Source organism: Lepisma saccharinum, chromosome 1, assembly GCF_977018435.1.
Source record: "Lepisma saccharinum chromosome 1, izLepSacc3.1, whole genome shotgun sequence".
NCBI lineage: Eukaryota > Metazoa > Arthropoda > Insecta > Zygentoma > Lepismatidae > Lepisma > Lepisma saccharinum.
This window is the reverse complement of record NC_139229.1, coordinates 184900591-184923766: the sequence shown is the minus strand read 5'-3', so window position 1 is coordinate 184923766 and position 23176 is coordinate 184900591. Positions and strand designations below refer to the sequence as shown.

General features: G+C 38.5%; 1 protein-coding gene across 3 annotated transcripts in view; it reads left to right on the top strand.

The window, feature by feature from the left end:
- btv (dynein cytoplasmic heavy chain beethoven) overlaps positions 1-23176 on the top strand; it is a 223963-nt gene that overhangs the window by 173265 nt on the left and 27522 nt on the right. For all 3 annotated transcript variants that reach the window (XM_083144201.1, XM_083144199.1, XM_083144200.1), the window contains 7 exons: positions 8276-8513; positions 9061-9263; positions 9641-9764; positions 10678-10775; positions 15163-15372; positions 15558-15757; positions 18095-18296. In XM_083144201.1, the coding sequence (XP_083000327.1) occupies positions 8276-8513; positions 9061-9263; positions 9641-9764; positions 10678-10775; positions 15163-15372; positions 15558-15757; positions 18095-18296 (1275 nt within the window). The remainder of the gene's footprint in view (positions 1-8275; positions 8514-9060; positions 9264-9640; positions 9765-10677; positions 10776-15162; positions 15373-15557; positions 15758-18094; positions 18297-23176) is intronic.

The following is a 23176-nucleotide window of genomic DNA, read 5'->3' as shown; positions in this document are numbered from 1 at the left end:
AATCCCCCTCAGAACCTACGTGTCAATTAAGGCCTAATATGTAGGAGTTCGATACCCCCCCCCCTTTCGATAATGCCCTAAACACTTTCATTTTTTCATCTAATGGATTAAATATGGTGGATTTAAGGTTAAATTTTTTACATATATTTTGGAAAAGATATAAATGTTGAATTTTATATTATTTGAAGGGGAAAAATACCCCCCCCCCAAAAAAAAAAAAATTCGATGGCGCAACCTGCACTATAAAACCCACCTGCGGGCACCCCTGCCAGGATTTATCAACAAAAAAATCAGGATAGCAACAGGTTAAACTTGGCAAATTTATCAATAGAAAAAATCACACGAGGAAAGGATTTCTGTTTGTTGATTTAATTTTGGACACTAGTGTGTGTGTGTATATATATATATATATATATTTATATATATATATTTCTAACCACCACAGGTATGGTGCATTTTCTTATTATATTGTTGTGAAGGAGGTGGTAACATTGACGATTGTAAAGAACCTTGGAAAGTTTTTGTAAACCTAGAGTCTTCATTAAATTTAATTGAGAATGTGTACAGGCACCCACATGTATTATCATCAAGAATACAATGCATAATATTAACTATGCATTGTAAAGTCAAAGGATGAATATACTAATACAGGGTGTGGCAGAAATATTGAAACAATTTAGATGTGCAAAATCTATATTACACTTCAGAATAACAATGAAAACACTTACATGACTGGAAAGCATGTACAAAAGCATTTCATGTGATGCCTATGTCTTGAAAATAAAGTCACCCAGGTGGGCACCATTCTCCCTCAAACAAACCTCTGCATGTCGACGTGCAGCAGTCTATTATGAAAGGCAAGACAATAGAGAATAGGAATGACTAAAATATAATGATGATTGTGTAGTCAACCAATTCTGTTAATCTGAAGTCTCACTGTAGTCAACCAATTCTGTTAATCTGAAGTCTCACTAAATGCCCTTGGTTACATCTGAAGTCCTGACCTGCACATCATTTTACATAGATATCTGTCTGATATGTAACCAATCAGAATTCAAATGAATATGTTAACATGGTTATATGCTGTAAAGGAAATACCAGCTTACATTTATTAAGGAATGGCACTTTTTATACTGAAACAGTTATAAATAATTTTATGTAAAACTTATTGATGTAAACAAGATAAACCAAAAGTTAAAACAACATGAAATTATGCATTGGATAAAGAGACCATTTATAACATACAGGTTGTCCCACTCATAAGGGGACCCGGAAAAAGTCTTATAAAAATCTTAATAAAAGAGGATATGAAACCAAATTTGTACATGACATACCTTTATGGTTGAGAAATGAAGGTACATTACAAGAAGTGCTGGAAGTGACCTCCCCCACCTGTATACACAGTTCAACATGGGGCTGCATGTTCGTGAATGTTGCTGCAAGAGTATTCGGCGTGACTGCCTGGATTTCACGGCGGATGTTCTCACGTAACTCGTCGATGGTGCGTGGTTTGTTCTTGTACACACTACCTTTAAGGTGACCCCACAGAAAAAAGTCAGGGGGTGGCAAGTCCGGTGACCTTGGGGGCAATAATCCTTTTGAAATCACTCGGTCACTGTTGACAGTAGTGTCAAAAAAAAAATTGGCCCGATGATGCACCGCTGTGATAATGCACAGAACACGCCCACCTTCTGTGAATGAAGGGGTTCCTCAACGATTGCATGCTGGTTGTCACTATTCCATAAACGTGTGTTTTGTGAGTTCACGTATCCTGACAAGTGGAACCACACTTCATCACTGTACCACATGTACTGCAATATCCCTGGCCTTTCAGCGACGAGTTACGTGAGAACATTCACGAACATGCAGCGCCATGTTGAACTGTGTATACAGGTGGGGGGAGGTCACTTCCAGCATTTCTTGTATGAGGGTCACTATTTATATTTTGAGCCTAACAATGAAAAAACAGGAATTTGGCATTGAAAACTCCTTTATTGTTTTTCGAAGTATTCTCCTTTATGGTCAATACACTTTTGCATTCGTTCGAACCATTTGTCAAAGCAGTTATTCCAATCTTCTTGAGACACCTCCATAATATGGATTTTGAATGCATCAACGGTGTCTTCCGCCGACGAAAATTGTTGTCCACGCAATTTATTCTTGACATTCGGGAACAAGAAGAAGTCATTGGGTGCCAAATCAGGACTGTATGGCGGATGACCCATCAATTCGATTTTTTGACTGTTCATAAAGTCGGTTGTTAGACGACATGTGTGACAGCTGGCATTGTCTTGATGAAGAATGATCTGGCTCATATGCATATATCCATGATTCGTCACCTGTTACAATCTTATATACGTCTTTTGAAGCACCACGATTGTATTTATTGAGCATTTGTTTGCACCAATTGACGCGAGCGTCTTTTTGAGTTTTTGTCAAATTGTGTGGGATCCAACGAGAACATACCTTTCTCACAGCTAAATGATCATGTAATATTTTATATATGCTGGTGGAACTAATGCCTATGGTTGCCTCAATCTCACAGTATGTCACATGACGATCTTGCAGTATTAGGTTTTGCACAGCATCAATGTTTTCTTGAACAACAACTGATTTTGGACGACCTTCGCGAATCTCGTCGGTGAGCGAATGGCGGCCACGATTAAATTCGTTATACCAGCGTTTCACAGTGGCAAAGGATGGGGCTTCATCGCCAAATGTGGAAGTAAGTTGATCGATGCACTCTAGTCTTGATAATCCACGTCGAAAATCGTAAAAAATTATCGCACGAAAATGTTCACGAGTTAATTCCATTTTATTGTTGTCGCGCAATCTCCAAGGCAACATAAACAACACAAATCAAGCTATTGACGAAACATTTGAAGTACGTTATGGTCAATAATGCCAGACGATTCCGTGCAAACGTCAAATCGCGCCTAACTTCAATCAGTGTTGGCAAGGCTCAAAATATAAATAGTGGCCCTCGTAATGTACCTTCATTTCTCAACCATAAAGGTATGTCATGTACAAATTTGGTTTCATATCCTCTTTTACGTATTAAGATTTTTATAACACTTTTTCCGGGGCCCCTTAAGAGTGGGACACTCTGTATAAATGTAATTTAAACAAAGACTATGTGTCTTAGAATTCCATCTTGAAGAAGAATAAGTCTTTATCATATATTTTTGCATGCATTAGTTCTAATGTGAGTATACTCAACGTATGAATTTCTTCATCCAGGTTTTCTATAAGATGACTTCCGTTCTACAATTTGCAAAACTGCAAATCACATCCAATATGTAGAAGATATTTGTATCACTTTAATTTGAGGTATTGTTAGAGGCCTGCACAAGACCCGGAGCAGACCCGTTCGCGAGACATCGCTCCTAAAATACCATGCAACCTGCGCAACACCCTCGCTTGAGCAGCTTGTATGCCCACCTGCCCAGATCGTTCCTGGCAGGCATTGTAGACCCGCCGGGTACCCGCAGTCTTACGATACCTAGTAGGTCTCAGTTCGTTCTTTCCATCAACTGCAGACCCCTCCCTCTGCATGACGTAGTTGCTTCGAGTAGAAACTGCACCGGGGCCACACCGTTCTGCGGTGTTGCCAACTGCAATAGATTTTCACTACTTAAAAAACGGAACTCAAAGCTTCGTAAGCCACATCACCAATGAAATTAGATTACGACTGTTGCTACTCCCCCCCCCCTACACACACACATTGAAATAGGTTTTCCGTGGCACAGGATCCATAAGTATATGTCGTAAACAACCAATATACGTATATATAGTGATATAGGGCAGGACTGAAACATGTCACGTTCGACGCTGAGGTCGCGAGTCGAACAACACACTGTTCTACTGCGAACACCAGGGCCGTAGCCAGCCAGGGGCATTGTCGTTTGGGGTGGGGGGGGGGGGGCAAGTACTTGGATAAACGTGCCAACAACAACAATCGCAATAATAGTAATAAAGTAGCATGAAAGGTATTATTATCCTCATAAATCATGCAAAAAGAGGGTAGAAGTCGGTTCTCACGCATTTGTGTTGAAACAGAGGATTGGAAATATTTTTTTTCCAACACGTCAATTTCACATTAGCTAATAATGGAAAACAAGCACACAAACTGTTTTCGAAAGAAAGAAAGTGCATGATAAATGCATTCCGAATGTACATACATATGGCATGTAAAATTTCCATCTACAATATTTTCTTTTCACATGGAGCGACGTATTACATAATCAATTCATCCAACTCATAACAAACAAACATTAATAGCCAATAATATCACGGACCGCCATAGCATTCTCTGTTTTAAAACTTTTCTCACTTAGATCGTTCGGCGCTCAGGGCCGACTCCCGCTACCCCTTTCCTACGGCATTGAACTTGATGAGACTGTATAATATTTTATAATATATTTCTACTTTCATAAAATTTGAAATCAAGGGGTTGCAATTACCCCTCCATTCCCCCTCTGCAGGTGCCCTTGGCCGTCTGGAAGGAAAATGCAAGAAAAATATGAAAATTAATTCCATCTTGAGTACCCTTTAGCCCTGCTACTCTTTAATTCTGCTAGCCTGTTTTTTCTTGTGCTTTAATGTTTGACCCCCACCCTGACCCCTCCGCTAGACTTAATTTCCGTCCAAGGTTGTGAGCAATGCCCCCTGCCTGCCCCCCCTCTGGTTGCGCCACTGCGTGCCTGGTTAAGGCACCATGCAATGAAAAACAATTAGTTTTCAGTGAGGAGATTTTTATTTCCTCGATCATTCATTTAGATAAATGAAGCTGTAATATTGCGTGCATTTCCTGGCAATAAGATAAAAACTGCTTACAATGAACTGAAATCACTAAGTATATACTGTAAATTCTCCTTAAAGCAGAGAGCTCCTCCTAGGACTTCGTAGGATTTAGGAGCTACGTAAGTAGGCAACACTGGCTGCAGCCGTCCACGTGGTGATGAAACACCTGGAGCGACACGCTGCCGGAGGGCTGTTTCCTTCCAGCAGGTTTTGCAGGCGCCCGGGTCTTGTTGAATGCCCAGGTACCTTGTAAGCGCAGAGCGCCTTGAAGACCAAGAACCCGGGTAAAGACGCAAGTCGACTCGTTGCCGTGGGCAGGCGAGCAGGTATACCTGTCCTCGCGAGCAAGCGGGCAGTGGGTAGGTAAAAGGAAGAATATGCAGCCGTCTAGGTATTGTATCACTTGTAAGCTTTCTTGTTAATGCCGATGAAGGCAGATATCAGTTCCCTGCTTCAAATTAAACATATTATGTATGAACACATATTATGTGTTTTTCCACAAGTTCTCAATCTTTTTTTAAAGATTATGCAATGATCAAAGTTCTCTCAATATCTATTTATGAGAAAAAATGCCTCTACATTGTTCAAACAAACTATTTAAGATTAACTTGTAAAGTATAATCTTTTAAAACATTCTTATATGTTCAAATTTGAGGCAATTCAAAATTACTGCTTTGATACTTATCTTATTCCATCACCCTCATTATTTTTCTCAATGTTCACAGACAACTAGTATCAGAGTGATTTTCAGCATATGTGAGCTTCAATTTTTTTTATTTTTATAATTTGATTACTAAGTGCTTAACAGCCTTACAAATTCAATTTGCTTGTAAAAGAAACATTGATATACAATTTAGTTAATGCACATAATATTAATGTGGGAAATTAACATGTGGCCATATATGCTAAACAAGCCAGAGTTTACAACACATAAGTTTCAACAGATTATGGTGTACAGATTTATTACCACAAGTGAAAAACAAACTCATGAATCAATGAATCAATGGAATGATTAGTGCAAGGAACAATTTATGGTTGTGGGCAATACATATAGATGGATAGCAGATTTTACAACTCAAAACACATGGTTTTTCCGTACACACTTCCACGGCAGGTCATAGTATTCCTCAATAGATTAAGGACGGGAGACATGCATACACCTGCACACTTAGAAAAAATACATATTACAACTCACCAAAATTGCAAATGTGGTAATGAAAACCTTGATACACAGCAGTTATTCTTAGAATGTCAAATTTTCTCACTACAATGAATCACACTCTGTAATGGAATGCAACGATTGAAAATTCCATTTCCTATATTGCTCTCTTTTCTCTTATCAGAATTATCTCCTCCACTAATTTGGATTCTAAATGGATATGCACAAAAATGTAGGCTTGAAATATAAAATGTTTTCATAATGTAACAGCGCAAGGAAAAAAGTGAAAAGGTGATTTATTTATATAACCGATTTGTTACTTACGTGAAATTTAGAAGATTTCGCACTTCCGCCTTGCACAATTTAATGGTTCAATGAATGAAGACAGTGGATCTTCGAAATTAATAGGATTGAACCATTAAATTGTGCAATGCGGAAGTGCAAAATCTTCTAAATTTCACGTAAGTAATTTTAAACCGCGTTTACCACAACCATCAGTAACCGATTGTAACAGTAAACTTGTGTCACAATCTACCAAACTCTGAAGCATAACAATAATTAACATAAATGCTGATCAAAGTCAACAAGATATTGTTGACAGGGTCATATAGAAGAAGAAGAAGAATTAACAGCCTTGATGTTTGTGAAGTAAATGTACATATTTGCTCTGTTTTAACTATTTTGCAATGTATATAACAATATACGTATCTAGCAATTACAATTACTGCTTTATGCATCTTGTTACAAAATACCAAGAATGGCATCATTTTTATACACTGAACAATCTTAAAGAGTTTACCTTCGTGTATAAACCTTGATGCAATCAATGCAAATGTACACAATTTTAATAAATTTAATTATAAATCTGAATGTTTCAGATCATGATTCTTTGACAGAACACATATGTTTGAAGATATCGCTTTTTTTTATATTAACAGTCAAAAAATAACTGTTATGAATAGGAATTCAGGATATTGCTCAATTTGATAATTTTGTCCTAGTATACAAATTTGCCTTTTTAAAAACATGTGTGTTCAAATTAGTTCAAATTGTTGTTTCAGACACATTTAATTACATTAAAATGAATAAATTTTGAGTAATCATGTGACTAAAAAACTATTCTTTTGATTGCAAAATGTGGAACTATGCCTTTAACCTATCCATGTCCAATCTATATATGACAATAAATCAGCTTTATTGTTGTAAGTCATAGCCTTGTGCAGCCGAATTTGCTGTACTGCAGCATGAATAGACTCCTTTAAGTCATGTAGACTTTTTGTTTAAAACCCCCACAGAAAGACATCTCAGACAGATAAAACCGGCGAACATGAAGGCCATGTGACATTTTCGCTGACGTGACATTATCCTTCCTGGAAACATCCCACGAAGAACCGTCATCGATGTCCCCACTGTGGCAGTATCTTTCTGGAACCATACACAGTAGAAAGTCTGCCAGCATGGTCACATATTTGTGAAATGTTACAGTTACATTATGTCCATTGTTGTCTTCAAAAAAGTACAGCCCAAGAATTCCAAACCAACTAACGCCACACCATACTGTAAATTTTTGCCTGTGGGGAGGTGATTCATGCAGCAGTTGTGGGTTTTCAGGCTGCCCAGTATCTGCAAAATGTGTCTGTTGACAGATACGTTCAGGTGAAAATGAGCCTCGTGGACATGATTATGCTCTCGAGTAAGTGAGATTGATCCCAAATTGAGTCCAACAATAGTCCACAGAATTGTGTCCTGTGAGTGCAATCTCGGGGACATAACTCGTGTATCATTTTTTGAATTTTGTATGGGTGAAAATGTAAGTCCAAGTGTAAAATTTATCTCACACTTCTGTCAGGCATGCCTATCAACACTGCATGCCGACGAACTGAACGATTGGGACTATGTAGCAAAACTTCCCTGATTCTCTCCACAGCTTCTGGAGTTCACACGGTTTGTGGATGTCCTGGGCTCTTCTGGCTTGTGGCTGCTGCAGTCGTTCTGAAGTGTCTTATCCAATTCAGAATTGTGTGTCGGCACTTTCCAATTTCTTCTAATGTTGCACTGGCACCTGAATCTACGTTACATTATAGAGGCAGAATCGTTATTCCTAAAGTAGTATTCCATTGCGAATGCATGATGCTCACTCGACCAATGCTCAATGCCTACTGAAGCCTATGCACTGCTGCACTCAGTGACAATGCCATCTGTTGGGAGATTGTGGTGGCACAATTTTTGAATTGTCTGAATATTTCTGCTGCACCCTGTATGTTCCACATACTTATCAGGTACTGCCACTTTATATTTTGGTATTTTTTTCAGGCACCTCAAGGTGTAAAGAAAAATCTTCAAAGAACGTATGCTGGCTGGGGACCAGAATTTATTGGAAAGATGAATAATGTTGTCAGATCACAATCATTGTTTGCTCTGGCATGGTTCCATGCTGTGGTTCAGGAGCGTCGAACTTTCATCCCTCAAGGCTGGTGCAAGTTCTATGAGTTCAGTGATGCTGACCTGAAAATGGGTGCTGAAGTCATGGATCAGCTGTTTCAAATGAGTAGTAAGTTTTTCAAACTCCAAGCTTAGTACTGTTTTATGGCTTTGAAAATGTGGTGAAGGAAACTGATACAATGCATTTCAGGAGCATTTTGTGCTAAAGTGAACATTAATTTACAAACATATTTATTCTTCTCAGTGTTTTGTATTTGTAAAGTTTCAGAATGATACGGGGATACCTGAACTTCTTTTGCAAAATGGAGATTTTTTTATGTACAAAATTTCCCCAAAGGCTAACAAATTACAATCAAGGTGTGGAATGCAGTGTTTAGAGGTGGAAATTCCCCTTCATCCCCCTTCAAATATCACCCTGATTCTACTGATGTCACAATAATTAATATTAGTACACAAATTAGTAGTTTAATTTGAAATTAAACAAGGTACATACTAACCATGGACTTGCTAACATTGTATATGGCAGCAAGAATATTCTGGTGTATTTTTTTGTGTAAATAGATGAACTGTTTTCTACTTGAACTGCAGATTAACAGAAAATGTCTAGTTCCACAAGTCTTACATTTTTAACACAATGTTTTCTCTATTTTGCATAGAATCTGGAAATATCGATTGGAATTTTATTCATGGCTTGTGCGAAAATGCTATTTATGGAGGACGTGTTGACAATATTTATGATATCCGGGTACTAGCATCATACCTTCGAGAGTTCTTCAGTATGTCTGTTCTGTCTGGGCAGAATCATACTAGGAAGCCATTGGGACCAGGGATAAAATTGCCCAATACAGCTAACTTTAGGGTAAGTAAATACATGTGTATATAACAAGTAAAAGATGAAAGATGAAAATTACCCAGCCACCTAAAAAATTCAAATTGTCACAAATTTTTCCTGTGTCTGGTGAGTCTCTCTCTCTCTATATAATTAATACATCTTTTTAAAGTCTAATTGTTACACAAAGATGTGTCTTAGAATTTCTCGGCAAGCTACTTAATAGTTTTCTTTCTGTTGTTGCCGTGTTTCAGCACATTCAGAAATTGGCTACTACCTTCACTATAATTGTAATGCAAAAAATAATGTTTTTCATGAAGCTGTAACTAAAAACACATACAATTAGAATAATTCTTATTTTTTAATCTTTTCAAACAGTAAATATACATATATTTTTTTTTTTTCAGGATTACATGGATGTTGTATCCATGTTGTCTGAAACCGACAACCCACAATTCTTTGGTTTACCAGCAAATGTGGATCGCTCATGGCAGCGCATCACTAGTCAGGAAGTGATTAGTAAGCTGAAAGGTAAAGTTTCTCTTTACGTGGGATCATCAACCTGCTGTTTTTAATTAAATGCAAACATCCATTGTAATTCACATTTTTGTGTGCACTGAACATAATCACCAGTTACTATACATGTTTTCACATAACTGTCAGTTTTTTTTTTCATTTATTTATACTCGTGAACTGTTAGGGTTCCAGAGAAAAGTTGTTAAATGTAGCCTAATTAGCATATACAAGTATAAATCAATATTATGTATTTTTCTGTTTTATTTATTGTGATGATGGTTATGAATAATGAGTAAAATTACTTGACTGGGGCTTGACCCCAAACCTTCAGAGGTGAGTGAGATTATGACTGGGTCAGTGAATTTGCTAAGTTAGTAGTATTGTGTAATTATAAAGCAATTGCTGTGAGAAAAAACCCAACAAAAGAAGCAACAACAACTTTCAAAATAATAATAATAATAATAATTTGACTGCAAATCATTCACTAACAAAATAAGCACATATCCTTGTGTGTACAGAAGAATTTAAACATACTGTACAACAGAAACAGGACCAATTCAAATTATAATCAATAGGACAGTATTGTTAGTATCTTCTGAAATAGTATTGGTGTCATGCATCTGATATTTCTATAAGTAGGCTGCATTTGGCTCACAGTTGCCATACTGCTATTGATTGAAGGCAAGACTCACCAGAGTCGAATAAATATGTTAAAGAGCTGAATGAATGTAGAATTAAAGTTCTTCATAAAGGGTTTACCATTCTTTTTTTAAAACAGTGCTACACCTTTGGTTAAAATTTGCTTACTCCTCGCATATCACTGTGTTCTGAAAGTGTTTTTTTGTTGTGTTTTGAATGATTTTAAGTACACTTATCTCTAAATGCAGTTGACTGAAAGAAGAAATATGTTTTGTTTTTTTCATTTTAGTACTAATGCGTAGCCTGGAAGGAGTTATTCGATTTGACAAGGATAAATGGCATGCAGAACTCTCACCTTTCCTAAATTTATGGAAGAAACTAAATCAGGTAATTCTATCCAGTACTTGTTTTTAAGAAAGTACTTTTTAAATTGTATAATATTACCTACTTTGCTTGTTTTTAACGTAATTGGATACCATGGGTGTATCTACAGCACTGAAGTTTCGCACTACTTTTCTGCCTCTGATTTATGCCATCTCTTGTCCTTATTCTTCTTGGTTTGTGTTTTATATTATAACAGTATGTATGCTGGGTGTGAGAGACCTGACTCAAATGCAGGAGCCTACCTCCCTTACAAATGGCATAGATTTCACACAAGGTTTTTTTACCCACACATACTGGAACTTCTCTATGTGGTGAAGAAGAACAATTACATTTTATGCACCTTTAGTTTCCCTACTTTAAAAAAGGTTGATGTTTTACTGACTGAAATCTGGTATTCGCCAGATTCGAGAGTCTCGTGGGATGTCAGATCTTTGGAAATTTCAAATGTCCCTTAATCATAGTAAGCAAACAGGACAACCTGTTGGTGACTCATATACTTGGAAAAGATGACGCCAAACCATCCCTTCTTTTTTTCACCTGAAAGCTTGTGGTAGGTGTTAATCACTACTCAGTTACTTTGTTGTGTGTGTGAAAGGAAGTAGATAGTTATCTGTGGAGATATCGTGCTTATGTGTTTAAAAATGACAAAGCACAAGATGGCCAAATGTGTATTAATTACAAAATGAATTGCTGCTTGTTTTACCACCAACGGAAAATTTGATTTTTGTTATTTAGGGTCGCTTTTCTTCCACTTTTGGTTAATTGCGACGATTAGGATGAGTTATGATATGATAAAATTTATGAAGGAACACTCACAAAGAACACCCAAGCCTAGGCTGGAATTCGATCCCGGACCTCTGGCATAGTAGTCATGTTGCGCTAACCACTCCACCACGGAGGTCAGCCTCACTGACAGAAAAGCAATTTTCTTTCAGGCTTGTGTTTACAAATAAATATTTTATCCCACATGTACATCTACAGTTTTACATAATGGCCTTGTTGAATACTCTCAACTACAGATGTGATTTCCGGCTCCTCGGAAACAAGGATAGCTGGTGAATAATGCAGACTGTGACGAGTCGTCATCTTACATTACCACAGCAATTCTAAGTTATGTGAAAAACTTAGTGTAGAGGCTTTGGGTTGCATAGAGAGAAATACACTAAGTCAGACAATGCTGTTTATTCTAAATTTTAATGCCATGCCACAAACAGATTAAGAGCTAACATGCAAAAATAAATGCAAGAACTTTAAATTCACCAACTTGTGTTATCTTAGCCTTCCAGAAAATTCGAACTGTTCTTTGTGAAACGTTTGTGTGCAGTGAGTTACACAAGTTCATTTTTCCAGAGAAATTGTAATTGAAACTTCATTTGAAATATTTGTTTTTTTGTGAAAAGGGTACAAATTGTTTCTTCATTACTTGTGAACAATTGCGCAGGAAACTGGGGCATTTGTTCAAATTGGCACAATCATTAGCCCAAGCTCTTTATGCGAGAACTGACGATTTCCTGCAAATGTGAATTTCCATCAAAAATAGTGTTTGTGAATAGTTACGTATAAACTGTAATGCTAATATAGTATAACCAGTGGTGTGTCCAGGATTTTCCAAAGCTAGGGTTACATATACATTTCTAGTAGCCCTCATTCTACCATATTTTTCCTGACTTTGATATATTTTTTAGGAATACTGGGAAAAAGAGGGAATTATGACCCCCACAACCCCCCCCCCCCCTTGTGCACACCCTAAATATAACTGTGCATTGGAAGAAGAAAATTGAAATAAGTTCATAGTCCATGCCTATTTTAAATGTCTTTCTTTATTTTAAGGTACCTTTTAAGTGCCTATTTTAGTGCCTTTTCTTATTTTATAGTGCCTTTTTAGTGCCTATTTTGATCATTTTTGGTGCATTTTTGCCTGCCTATTTGAGAGGTTTTTAGTTCCTATAAATCCACATCCTAGTGATTAGTCTGTGACAGTGTGTTTGCTGGACAGTGCATTCCACCTGTTCATCATATTTGAATCACTTTTTGGGCCTCCCCGATGGTGCAGTGGTAGCATCGTCGCCTTGTAATCAAGGGGTCCCAGGTTCGATACCCAGTGAAAGCACAAGTGGTTCGGATCCCACTTTAAACTGTAGGTCCAGTCCCGATTAGCCTTACTGTGCATAAAGTGGACTTAAAACAACAAATCAATCAATCAATAAATGATTGAACCATATTTTGTTTTCTGTAAAGTATAAAATGTAAAATCTCCTTGGACATAATATTATCACATACAATGGATTACATGGAAAAAGTTTCATGTTTAAACATTGCTCTTCTCAGGGGTGCCCATCCCCCCAAGGCCCATGGTGCACTCCCCCCCCCCCCAAGGTAGATCCCCCCCGTTTATGCTGAATTAATTACTCAAATAATTTTTGTCACACAAAATTTGTGGAAATATATAATACCAGAGGTGCAACCAAAATTTTTAGTCTGGGTGGGGGGGGGCAAGTACCAGGATAAACATACCAATAATAATAATAATGGTTACATTATTATTACTACTACTACTACTACTACTACTACTACTACTACTACTACCAGCAGTAGTAGTATCAAAGATGTTATTATCCTTGAAAATTACGCAAAAAGAGGGTAGAAGTCTGTGCTAAAGCATTTGTTTGGAACAAACGATTTGAAATATTTTTTGACACAGTCAATTTCACATTAGCTAATAATGGAAATCAAGCACACCCAAACTGTATTTTTGAATGGCAGAAAATGAATGATAAATGCATTCCGAAAATACATGTGTAACTTTCATGAACAACATACGTTTTACACATAGCTGTGCAACATGGAGCGACATAAAATAGAAAATAAATATGCAACAAGCTAACACTAAATTGTGTACGTATTCAAAGCTTATTCAATACAAATATAGAACACATATTATTTAAATACATTACCTCGCAGAAAAGAAGCAGAATGCGAGCAAGAAAAATTTTAGATCCAATTTTTGCAATTGAAAACAGTATTGATTTAATATGGCGCAAAACATTTCACTGGACACAATGGCATTCTCTCTTTTACAACTTTTTTTTTAGATCATTTGGCGCCCATGGCTGACTCCCGCCACCCCTAGCTTGACGAAAACGAGAAAAGCAGATAATGTGAGCGAAGAAAGCAAGACAATTTTACAAAATGAATTTATATTTGTATAAAATTTGAAATCGAAGGGGTAATTGCTCCTCTGTAATTGCACCCCCTGCAGGTGCCCTAGGCCGTCAATGTTTGTCCTCCCTTGCTACCCTAGAATTGACTTTTGCCGAAGGTTGGGGGCAATGACTACCTGCCTCCCTGTGGTTGCGTCACTGTATAATACAGACATATTTAAGCAATATATGTTTACTTTAGATACTTCAGGCTCACTGCCATTGTTAGTCAACCTTATTCTGCACAGTTTGTCTGCTCGACTAACCTTGTATTAATGCGAATACCACTCTCCCCCCTCCATTCAAACTGATTCTAAAGACATAAGAGGTGGTGTTCCATTTCAACCCTATCGCCGCGATCACCCACAGGTAGGTAGAAAAACTGTACATAATAATCAAAATTAAAAATCAATAACAAGTCAATCAAACGATATGATCCCCCCCATTTTTGTGTGAAGATATATAGAATTGGTATAAAATTTTGTCCCTCCAAAAAATTCCCATGATGCAGGCACGTCATGAACCCTCCCTGTGGGCACCCCTGGCTCTTCTTACTCTTGTACAAACATGAAACTTTTTCCAAACAATCCATTTACCACACTGAATCAATGAGTACAAGGTATTCATAGTTTCCAGTTAAATTGTGATAGGATAAGCTTCTTCTCTATTCTGGCCTTTTCTTCTAGCATGATTTTACAATCAAGTATAAAGTATAGTTTAATTCTGTTTCTGCTAAAGATGATCTGACATACATAACATTCACATGTAAATGATAAATTATCCACAGGCATTCTGTTAATACTTTCAATTTATATAGATACATGTTTAGGTGTAAGTACACTAGAACCCCAATTTTACTTTCCCACATTTTCCCACTTAATATGCTTAGCCAGCCAGGTCTGAGTTGGAGAAAGGCCATGTTAAATAATAGGACATTTACCTTGATCTTATGTGTGTCCTATCTCCCTTTCCTCCTTTATAAATTTTCCAAAGCTGTGTTGATGCCACAGAGATCTGTTGGCTGTGAAACCTCTTTTTCCCCTCCCATTTCTTTTTGTAGCAGTTTCATTCGCTAAGCGTCTTTGAACTTGTGGTGGGTAGGTTTTTCATGTGACAGAAGGGAAAGACTAGGACATTTTGTAAATGAAAAGTCTATTCTCAAAATACCTGACCATTACTTTCTATTCTAGGGCTCAGGGCTGATTCAACAGAAAATTCTGGCTCCAAATGAGAATAATGCTCCACCTGTTGTGGCCTTTGTGGAGTTAGAGTACTACAATGCAGTTTTGCTCGTGCAATATGTGCATAAATCATTAGCTGCATTAAGTAAGGTTCTCCGAGGTGCATGGCTTCCTAGTTCAGATACTGTGAAGTTAGCAGAAGCTCTACTGCAGAATGAGGTATGCCAGTAATTACATTATTTTGTTCTTTGCATTCATTAATGTATAATGTGAACATTTTGTGCTGTGCCATGTTTTGTTTTGTAGATAGACTAAGTTAGAAACATTGCTATTTATAATAAGTGGCATACACCCATTTCTATTTTTTATTATTCTATAATAAAGAAAATATATATATTTGGTAGACTCCCGAGACTTGGCAGAAGAAGTGGGAGGGCCCGGATGAACCAATGCACTACCTGAGGAGTCTTATCTTAAGAACACATGAGATAGAGAAGTGGGTGGAGAAGGCCAAAGCAGGATCTCTCCTAAGGGAACCTCTGGATCTTGCTGACTTGTTCCACCCTGACACTTTCCTCTGTGCTCTCAAGCAGCAAACAGCACGGTAAGTTTCACACTAACCTCAGTACCTACAAATTAACAATGTATCCTCGGTTTATCTTTGCCAGATGACAACAGGTGGGGGACAAGTTATGTTGGGAAGGATTTTAGTGCCATCTCCTTCCTTGATGGCAGAGAAAAAGGCAGTGAAAGTAGCATAATATCCGATAGAGGTGATTGGTGCTCAAATTTGAAGTTTTGAATATTATGTGCATTGGTGTTTTACTGTGTATTAGGTTCTCCTATTTGTTGTTTTTTACTGCTACACTGTGAATTTCTTTGACAGTTTGCTAAAAAAGGGAGGAGATTGTGAGTGAGTGAGTGAGAGAGAGTGTGTGTGCATGCATGCGAAAAAGAAAGAAAGAAAGAAAGAGAGAGAGAGAGAGAGAGATAGAGAGTGAGTGAGAGTGAGTGAGTGAGAGAGTGAGAGAGAGAATATATACTTTGTGTATGGATAAACCCACTTTGCAACTAAACACCTCTATAGTGGAGTAGTCAGCATTTCATGCTACACTGCCACTGTTATCTCTGTATAATTTATGTACCTTTTTTTTTTTTAATGTCGAATGACTCAAATATTATCCATTTCATATTAAATCCCTACATCTACAGTCGGGACGTGCTAGCCCACAGAAACACGTGTAGGATTAAATATCTGGTTAAACAGTCAACAACGGGACCCTTCCATTGTTCTCGTTCCGACTCTTTTCCTATTTAAAGGAACAATGTTAACTACTTCTGCTCTTTCATTCATTTTTTATGTTTTTACATACAGGTAGCTCGAAGCATTAATAACACATGTACCAAATGTATCATTAATGTTACGAAAATCGAGCAATTGCCAAGCGTTTTGTTGTAATTTATTGAACTCTGTATTGCCAGAGCCTGTATTGTCATGTAGCTTCCAAAATTAACTCACTTGACACACCCACATGTGCTTCCCCGATGGTACAGTGGTAGGGTAAGCATCGTCGCCTTGTAATCAAGAAGTCCTGGGTTCGATGCCCTGTCGAGGCACATAGTGGTTTGGATCCCACTTCTAACTATAGGTCCATTCCAGATTAGCCGTAGTGTGCATAAAGTGGACTTTAAAACACCAATTCAATCAATCAATTCACACACAATTGATTTGTTCTTGATAAATTCTTCTCCGTAATACAGTAACTCAGTTCTGTGAAATTCTGTTTTAGAGGTGAATTTTTGTACGTTCCACAAAATATATTTTAAAAACGTGTTATCGAAACGAAGTTGTACGTAATTTGTTTATACGTAATTTGCCCTAATTTTCAAGAAATACATTTCATTTGTATGTTCTGAAGCTTCAACAATGTTACAGAAGTATTAATTCCATGTCTTTACAAAAGGGCGAGTTTCGTATACAAAAACAATAGGCAGGCATAGCTGCGGTCGGTATCGAGTTGCGAAAAAGACGAATGCTGTGGCGTGACAAAGAAGGCAAAGAAAGGCAGCATGAAATCAAAGGAGAACGATTTGCCACAGTGTTGTTCATAACACAAGATGCATTTTCTTTTGTTGGTAATTGTGATACGATACAACACAAGTAAAAAGATGCCGGTAGCTGATGCTTGCAATGTACCATAATAAAAACACAACAAATGTTCTTTCAGTGAAGGTTTTCGGTTGCTGTGTAGAGCAGGAAGAGAAAATGTTTCATGCTTGCCAGAAAGTAAAATTCACACGGGAAGTTAACGTTAACCTACAAGAAACTTCAGATTCAAACTTCTAGATACAGAAATTACATATATTAGCATACTGATACGTACGTGCTTAATTTCGTGTGAAGTTTTATTTTTTCCCGAGCTTGCCAACAGCTGATTAGTCTGTCCGCCTGTTTGTGCGGACGTGGCAATGCAGAAAACCCCCAGCCACATGTCAGCCAAAGAGGAGACAGCATTTGGTCACGTTCTGCGTTCTGATTGCACACCGCTTCTTATCGCGGCCCGACTGTAAGTTGTTTTTTTTTATTACAATACTATATCTGTGGTAAAATTTTCATATTGGTACACTCTTGCACATACAGCCTCCCCAATAGCATAGTGGTAATGTCATTGCCTTGTAATCAAGGGGTCCCAGGTTTGATACCCAGTGGAGGCACGTGGCAGTGTGGTTCGAATCCCACTATAAACTGTAGGTCCAGTCCCAATTAGCCTTGCTGTGCATAAAATTGACTTAAAATAACAATTCAATCCAATCAATTGAATCCTCGCACATACAATTGTAAAGATGTGCATTTCCGTTATTATTTATGGCCATTCATCTTGCTTGTTTCAAATGTATAATTAAAAATTATCTTGAGAACCCTGTGTGTATCTTTTGGCAGAGATTATCAACTGTCCCTAAATGAGCTCAAACTGAACAGCAGCTGGGCTCGGACAGGAATTGCTGGCTCAAAATTACCTGCTCAACTGTGCTCCCTGCAACTGGAAGGAGCAGCATTTGATGGTCTCCGTCTCTCTCCCAATACAAGGGACTCGCCAAGCATATCTTCAGTTCCTTTGTGCACCGTGGCGTGGATTCCAAAGGTATGTTTTCATCTCTGATTTGATACTGTTATTTGTGTGATAATTTTATAAATCAATGAATTTATATATTGGGATTTAAAATATTGTTTGTATATTATGACAAACCGTAAGTGTTAGATACTTTTTGTGTGCAGTTTTTCATTATTTGTATTTTTAATAGGACAGATTTCTTTTGTGAAGACTCTTGTATAAGCACTGAATTGCCAGTGCAGAATAAACATTAAACATTCATCACACATTAAGAGTTAAACGAGCTTCTACATTTTCTATTTTAAAAATCAATGTAGAACATTACTTGGCACCCTAACTGATCTAACGCCTTGAGAATTACGTCCATGCCCCTTGGACTGAGGTGAACCAGGTCAGACCTTTGATGACTACCATACCCCATGGTCTCCTCAAATAAGGACATATTTAAATCTTGACCCTTATGTGTGAACTTGGGAGAAACATCAAGCACTCTTGCACTACCGTTGTTCCCCAGTGAGGAAATTTTACCTATAGGAGAATCGTACCCTGCCCAGAACTTAGCTGTTTTCATTAGCTAGTCTGGGGATTGGTGGAGGTGTCAGAATGACTATTTTCTTAGCACTTTTCCTCTTAAGAACCCCTACTATGCATTCGAGGTTCCGCAGCACTCGGTCACTGTCTTTCCCTCGGAGCATGTCATTGGTTGCAATCATCACTAACACTTTATCATGCACACTTTTAGCACGACGGAGTTCACCGAGCAGCTGGCTAGAGGACTGTCCCGACTTGCATAGCCCTACATGGTATCTACTGTCGTAGTCCCTCTGGACTTGGTAACCAAATTTGTTTTGGGCTAGCCTAGACAACATTGAATCCCCAATGGCTTGATGAGCTTTAATGATTGGATGATGATTACACTTGTTGGAACACAGTGGGTTTGATCTAGGTTCGGCATCATGCTTCCCCACTTCAGGACGTTGCCGATCTAGTTTCCCTGACTGTGTTTTCAGAATGTACCTCAGCTATATGCTCGGTGGACCCATGAGATCTTAATGACTTCTACCCTGGGGTTCTGTACTCTTTCTTGGTCCTTTACCTTTGTTCCTGCTGATGGGTTCCTTAAACCTATGTCTATCCCTACGCTTGTAGTTACGAGGGCCATCCAGAAAGTAGTACCCGTTCACGCCGTGTGGAGCGCTAGTGATGCGAGTAGCCGCCACTCAAGGTCAAACGACTTCAGTTTACTGTCTGCTCAGTGTGTGCGAAGTTTCGGAGCTCTGTCATTGTAGTTATTGTTTCCGTGAATGTTTACAATGTTCAAAAAAATTGAAAACGCCGCCACTTGTGAAGTTAGGGCTGTGATCAGATCTCTCAACGCCAGGAATGTGCGACCATGTGATATTCACCATCAATTAAAGGAGACAATGTTATGAGTCGTCTGTTCGGTGCTGGTGTCGAAACTTTAACTCAGGAAGGAAGAACGTCCATGATGACGAAAATTCCAGGCACCCGTCTGTCATTACAGATGAACTGCTGAGTGCAGTTGACGAATTCATCAAGAACGATCGCCACGTCACACTGGATGAAATTCGTGAACAATTTCCTGATGTTTCACAAACAATTCTTCATGAAATTGATTCAGATTTTCATGTTTCACAAAACTAAAGAACTATTTGGGAGGAAAGACATTTCACAGTGATGAGGAACTGAAAGAAAAAGTGACTACTTTTCTCAATAGACTGGCGGCAGAGGAATATGAAGCTGGGTTACAAAAGCTCGTCACATGTTATGACAAATGTTTAAATGTACATAGTGACTATGTAGAGAAGTAGTTGAAAGTTTGTTGTTAACAATTACAAAGTTTTTTAAAAAAATATTTATTTTTTTAAATTTCAAAAATGGGTACTACTTTCCGGATGGCCCTCATATTACCATGCGCTTTATCGGGATCTGGCGGATCACTTGTGTCACCCTTCCCATGACTCTCGTACGTCTGCTTGACGTGAGGGGTGGTTCTCCCATATGGAGGTTGTGCTTGCCTTGTACAGTCCCTCTCAGGGTTTTGTGGCACCTGTACACTTTCATACCTAAGTATTGAGTTGGCCACTGCCTGTAAAGAGGTGAATAGGGCTAGGACTAGCTGATCTCTTAAGCTACGTGGCAGCTGTTGGATGACATGCGTGAAAATCTGGTGATCCGCTATTTCTGGCAACGCAAGTCTAAACATCTTCACTTGTTTCCAGACATATTTGTGCATTGGCTTGTGTAGGTTAGGGTTGTATTTGCCTCCACCCATCCCTTGAAAATATCTCGGGAATTGTTTCCTAAAATTTACATATGATCGGAACTTGTGCTCGTTCCTCTCAAACCACTGGCGTGCCTCGTCCCGTAGACTGTACGAAACTATTTTGAGGACATCTTCTAGGTCTACCACCAGAAGAGTACGATCCCTCTCAAATTCTTGTAAGAAATCAGAGGCCAGATTGTTTCCCTGCCCATTGAAAGTTGGCAGTTGTTTCAGGTCTGAGAACCTAACCCTGGGTGCACTCTTGCCCCTTTTTCGGTTTTTCCATTTCCTCTAGCTTTGGAATTCTGTGTCCGAGCCTCCGGATAAGGATTCTAAGAAATCATTTGATGCACGATACCTTTGGGGGGATGAGTACCCACTGCTATGGTCTGACATTGTACCTTTACCTTTGACTTTGGAAACTTTGTAAAATTGGTTGGTGGCTAAGTTGGCAGACTCTTTTTCTGTGTGAGGAATTGGCCTTGTACTTGGTTTTACTGGAGCAGGTGACTTAGTGATGTGCCTCTCCAACCCCTCTAGACAAGCCAAAATTTTTGTGAGGGCTGCACTGTCTTCAGTTTGTTCTGTTGGCCGACCCTCCTCACTATTGTCTGGTAGTGGAAGGATGGGCTGCAGAACACTCTGGCCCTCGGAAATGCTAAAAAGTGAACTAAGTTCTTCAACCCTACAGTTCTGCATTTCTCTCCTCATTTGCTCTAGAACTCTATTTTCAATGGCGACAGTATGTTCACTACAAGTGATTTCCCTGCAAATGTCCTCCAGGACATTTAACCTCCCTAGGAGTTGCATTACTGTGGTCTGGTTTTCTACACCATTTATCCCTTGCACTATTTTCCGTAGTTCACCTACTTGTTCAGATAACTTAATGTAGTCCCTATTAACCTGTTTTTCTAGCTTGTTACACTTGGTCTCGAGGCTATTTATCCTGTAAGTATTTGAAGCTACTAACCTAACAAGTACTTCTGAAGTTTTTGTTGTTGCATTGTGGATGGAGTCCAGTCTGGCCTGGAACTCCATACAAACAGCCTCCAGTTTTCTATGCATCTCAGCTGATGCCTGGATGACTTCCCTTCCCTGACTGTCAAGCTTCTGCCCTTGACTGTCCATCTTTTGCCCTTGTTCCTTCAGCATGGCAATGATTAAGGCAAGTTGGGAATCACCACTACCACTGGGGGATGACATGTGGCCGGCTGGCCATTCTAATGATTTCGACCTGGTATCCATTGTTGTGAACTTGCTACCTCTGAGTCTCATAATCTCGTATAAGGGTACTTATTACTTTGAATGTTAATGTATTGCTATTAAGATTATTATGATTCTACTCTTCAGATTCAGCGATTCTGTATGGGGAGGGTTTGGTGGAGTATATTAAATCAACCAAGAATAAAAAAAAAAAACACTTATTCAAAAAGAGCAACGCTTTACACTGCCACATGTAGACCCCATGCTACGTGTGGTGTTTCTTGGACAATAACAGGTATCCCTTGGGAGACCTGTTAACTAACAGATGAACTTTAGCCTAAAATCTAAAAACTGCAGGTAGAGGAGGCTTTGGTAGACTTACGGTTCACGTCAATGATATTAGGTCGATCACATTTAAACAACACATTTATTCAATAAAAAACATAACCTATGGCATGGCCACCACCAAACGTGGACATTTTCACTGTTACACAAAGAAAACAAAAGTAAATATACAAAAGACTTGGTAGTTACAGATCAGCCAATTTCACGCAGTACGTTTCATACCTGGGGGCCACACACTTTTTCACAACCACAAGCCACATCCCGACACCTGGCAATTTATGGGGCACACAAGACAAAATAATGGATAATTCCTGCTTTCTTGAGGTAATAATGACTTTGGGGAGTGATGGATGAACTTTCCAGGCTTTTCATGGAAAGATTGCTGGATATAACTATGGATGCTCATGATTCTTCATGGATGTTTCTATGACTCCTTCTTGGCAACCCTGTGGTCTGGATTTTCCATTTTGGGTATAGGACACAGATTTCGGCACATTGGTGAAAATTGCACTCAGAACCTTAAAAGAGGTCTTGGCTATCATATCCTGTGTGGTAACACCCACTCAGGTCCATATTTAACTTATATGGGCCTTGGATGCCTATTTCCAGTGTAAGTCCATTGTTCACGGCCCACGTGGCCAGCAACACAACACCTGACCTGCTCTCAGGCAGCTAACAAACACAAGTGAGCTTGAACGCCAAGCTCAAATCATAATAGGACACCTGACTGCCCCTGTGTGACGTCCCAGCCTTAGAAGCCTCTCATTGGCTAGCTGAGGTCACATGTGGCTTTTCCTTGTCTTCCAATTCCTTCCAACAGAGGGCAGGGTTATTGGGTGGTTGAAAAATGTAAACAAAGGAATTTTTTCACCTTTTCTGGCTTATTTATACAAGATAATTAAAAATTAGTTGACTTTTCATAAATTAGGCATTATTTTACCTATGCACAAATATTATCTTTTATATTTAACAAAAAATAAGGGATTTAGTAAATATATGATTTGGAGCACATGTTCTTTTTTGTTTCAAGATGGCTTCTCTCTGCATGAAAATTGTTACTTTATAATAAATAAAG